Raw genomic sequence first — 3,693 nt, 5'->3', positions numbered from 1 at the left:
AATACATGGCAATTATCAAACTAAGATTTAAGGAAAGATTTAACACCCTACCCATAGTAAGTTTTGACTACGTTTATGGGCGGATGTCACATTTTTGTTTAAAAGGAGGGAAGGACCTTGCTAGTTTTAGCCAGAAGGTTTATGGTCGGATTCTATTGTGGATATCACAAAAATGTTAATTTTACCTACGGTTGCTTTGGCAATTTTGTAATATAAAAAAATTATAAAATTTTAATGAATTTTTAGGGCGCAACCGTATCACAGGCTGCTGACACATGTATTTGATAAAAAGCCTTTTTAACCGGCTTTTTCGACAATAACCTGTAGATTTATTTTAAAGGATTTCAATTGAACGTTCGCAATTTTTTGAAGGTTAAAGGAACATCTGTTTGGTGATCATCGTTTTCATGATCGTGATGGCTAAGCTCTTTCCGAATTCGGGTTCCAGCTCGTCCCAGGGAGCGGGGTATTTGTTGATGTCGTAGTTTTGAACGATAAAGTTCACCGCCGATTCTTGCAATTCTTTGGACTCGTACTTGACAGCCACTTTCAAAGCCAATCCCATATTGTCTACGGTAATTAACGTCTTAAGTTGATCCACGCAAAACATCTTCAAAGCATCCATTAAGTGAGCGTGAGCAATGTCCAACAGCCTCAAAGACGTATTAATGAAGTTGGGTGGCGTTTGACCAGTGTAGAGGTAATGCAATAGGTCCTGGACCACGACCGAGTCCACGAGGTCCACCCAGTTGATAACATTCTCAGTCATGTTCGCTTCGAAAATTTCCTCGAAATGCTTGGACCCAGACGCAAGCACGAGCTTGTGACAAGGGAATTCCCTGTCCCTGGTCTTGATGACGATGTCGGTCAGGGTACCGCAGTCCAGTAACCTCTTGAATGGGTTTTGGGACTGGGCCTCAGTAACGTACGATTGCAAAGTGACCTCAACTGTTACATCGAGCAATAAAAATCCCGAAGAAATGTAGTTTTCGGCGAAATGAAGTTTGTTATAATCTGGGCCAATTAACTCGCTAATTTTTTCTGCCAGTACTTCATCAACAGTGCCAAGGGTCTTTCTACCCATAATTCTTATTTTAAAAACACTTTTGTCGTACTTCAAATTGTTCGTTTGTTTGCCAAACAGAGAGAAAGCGTAAGTGAAATGGAAAGTGGACAGATTCGAAGACAATGTATTATGCAAACTTACATCGGACGCGTTCCAGTCAAAAATCCACGAGTGGGTTTCTACTTTGCCCTCGTAAATAACGGGGAAATCCACTACAACCGTTCTGCTACAATAACGTGGCAATTTCAACCGAACCGTTTTAGGTAACAGGCGACGCCAATTCGGAGACACGGAACTCATAGCGCGCGCTTACTTATGACACGACACGACTACACAATAAAACGTGGATACATTATCAGACCGGATATTTAAACCAGAGGCAACATATACGAATGAATTGAAAGGCACATCTACACTGATATGATAAAGAGAGGCGGAAAGAACTTTGACCAACGCTGGTAAGAAAGATTAGTGGGAGTGAAATGTAGAACGTTCTAGTGTCTATTAACGAAATTAACGGGTTTTGCCACTAGAAGCGCTGTTGTTTGTTTTTTAGGATGTACATTCTTATCTAAGTCTTTATACCTATGATTTCTTTACGATTGTCTTTGACAACTCGCTATATATCCTGGTTGGTTGAAAAGTTTTATCATCCTATTCCGGAGAGTTAATTTTTCTAATAGCGAAATGAAAATGTTTAACGAAATTACTACCCTAGAATTAACAGCCAGATTTTGAAATATGTTTGTACTCCCTTTAAGTTATAATAAATAAGTAGAAACTAACTTACTGGGCTTTACAAAAAGGCTTCTCTTCGGATCATCCGATAAGTAATATTCATTTGGCAAGTCATGATACCCCTTTTAATTAGTTTCATAGCTTTAGTATGTTTGTTGCTATGAGTACAAATAGCATTTTAAGCGCTCGGAACACTATAGCCACGTTCACACTATCTATTCAAAACGGTTCGAAGTAGTTGTGTGAACCAGGCTTAATCGTTTCAAACCGATCGAAACCCTATTCTAGGTACCTCTCGCCCGTGTTAACGTAGCTTATCACAGATAGGATCCTCTCGCGTGTTTTCATTTTATCACAATTGGTTTGATAAAAGTAACAGATATTACCACGTGGTACGAGTATAACCAAACCTCAATGCCAAAAGTGAATCTAAATTCTAGACTGTCACCGCCGTGGCACTTGACAAGACAATTAGAGTGATAGTATACTTGATCATACACTGTCGATACAAATTGTGGAACCTAGAAATAAATCATTTGTAGGGGTCGAGGAATCAACGGGACCCTGAATTTAAATGGAACTGTTTTTAGAAAATTTCCAAATATATTTGAAATTATTAAATTTTACTGTCGTTTTACAAATCTTTCGGAATTTCTCGAAAAACTATTATATCACTATTTTGTTTTATTTATATCTATTTTTTAATTTTCAGACCCCATCTCACTCCCCGCGGGTCACAGACCCTCACGAAAAATAAAGTCGGGGTCTGAAGCATCCATTCTGAAATATGGCTGTTTGCAAGTCGAATGATAGCGCAAAAGTGAATTTTCATTAACAAAAACTATATCTAGGATGAAACCTTCTAAAAATAGTTTGACAACCAAAACTTGCCAGACTGTCGACTCTAATTGAGATGCTGTCTTCACGATGTCAACCATATTTTCTAGTTAATTACTGCAACTATCTAAATATCTTGAACAAGCCGTAACTCAGCTCTTACAATTCTCATTTTGGCCTGCTCATTATGGTCAAATCCGTGTGGAGGTTTCTTACTTCCAAGTTTTCACCGAGTTCCAAGGACATCCCGGCGAGGTTGATGTGATATCTAGGCGGTCCACTTACTGCGCGATCCTTAAATCAAATTCATTTCTGCCGTTCGTTGTTCTTGAATCGGTAATAATCAATCGGATACTTCCATTCCAGTCAAATTTGCACATCTGCTTGACGTTACTTTCATTACCGTTCAATATTAGGTACAAGGCAGTAACGATCGATGCAATGATTAACTGAGCCAATAATTGGAATAGAAATTGTGCCTTACACTATGAAGCATTAATTATTGTCTCCTGACATGTGAAATATACGATTTACGAGGCTTACCTCACTGAAGGCGGCGTCATACCGTGGACCACGAAACTAAACGCGGTATCACCTTGTGAGGCAGTGCGTAGTGTCATACGTATGACACCACGCCTTACCTCACATTCTGATGGAAATGTATATAAATAATAATAATAATAATAATAAATTATCAGCTAGGCTAATACCCAAGGCACCAACCTAGGTCCAAGTCATCTGGCGACATCTATTACCTTTAATTCAGACTAACGTCCGTTTAGCGAGAACTAGCAAAATAACCATTTAAAAATATATTATTTCTCTAGTGACGCTACTGCTTTGCTACCCATGCTGGTTTTGTCACCTGTCTGGGCGTGTAGACGCTGGCGTAGGGCATTTGATGATGGACCTCCGGTGGTGTGGTTTCAATCTTACCGGTACACCGGGCTATAAATCTGATGCATGACGCTACTGCTTGGCCCTAAAGGGGTCGGAGTGTGCAATACCTGGTGGCTTTACCGGGGAGTCGGGGATCGGCTCTTGTAACCCAT

The 3,693-nt window shown here is 39.7% G+C and overlaps 1 protein-coding gene across 1 annotated transcript; it reads right to left on the bottom strand.

The window, feature by feature from the left end:
- Positions 1–373: 373 nt before the first annotated feature.
- On the bottom strand, positions 374–1,084 carry LOC149966207 (speckle-type POZ protein-like A). Its single transcript, XM_090167494.1, has one exon. It carries the CDS (start codon positions 1,082–1,084, stop codon positions 374–376), a length of 711 nt encoding a protein of 236 aa, XP_090023620.1.
- Between the last annotated feature and the right edge of the window lie 2,609 nt (positions 1,085–3,693).

Source organism: Leiobunum rupestre, chromosome 1 (genome assembly GCF_980474605.1).
Source record: "Leiobunum rupestre chromosome 1, qqLeiRupe1.1.hap1, whole genome shotgun sequence".
Classification (NCBI taxonomy): domain Eukaryota; kingdom Metazoa; phylum Arthropoda; class Arachnida; order Opiliones; family Sclerosomatidae; genus Leiobunum; species Leiobunum rupestre.
The sequence above is the reverse complement of the archived record's forward strand: the minus strand, read 5'-3'. Positions and strand labels throughout refer to the sequence as shown.

Coding starts and splice junctions, on each gene's coding strand:
- LOC149966207 (XM_090167494.1), bottom strand. CDS start 1,084: ATGGGTAGAAAGACCCTTGGCACTGTTGATGAAGTACTGGCAGAAAAA.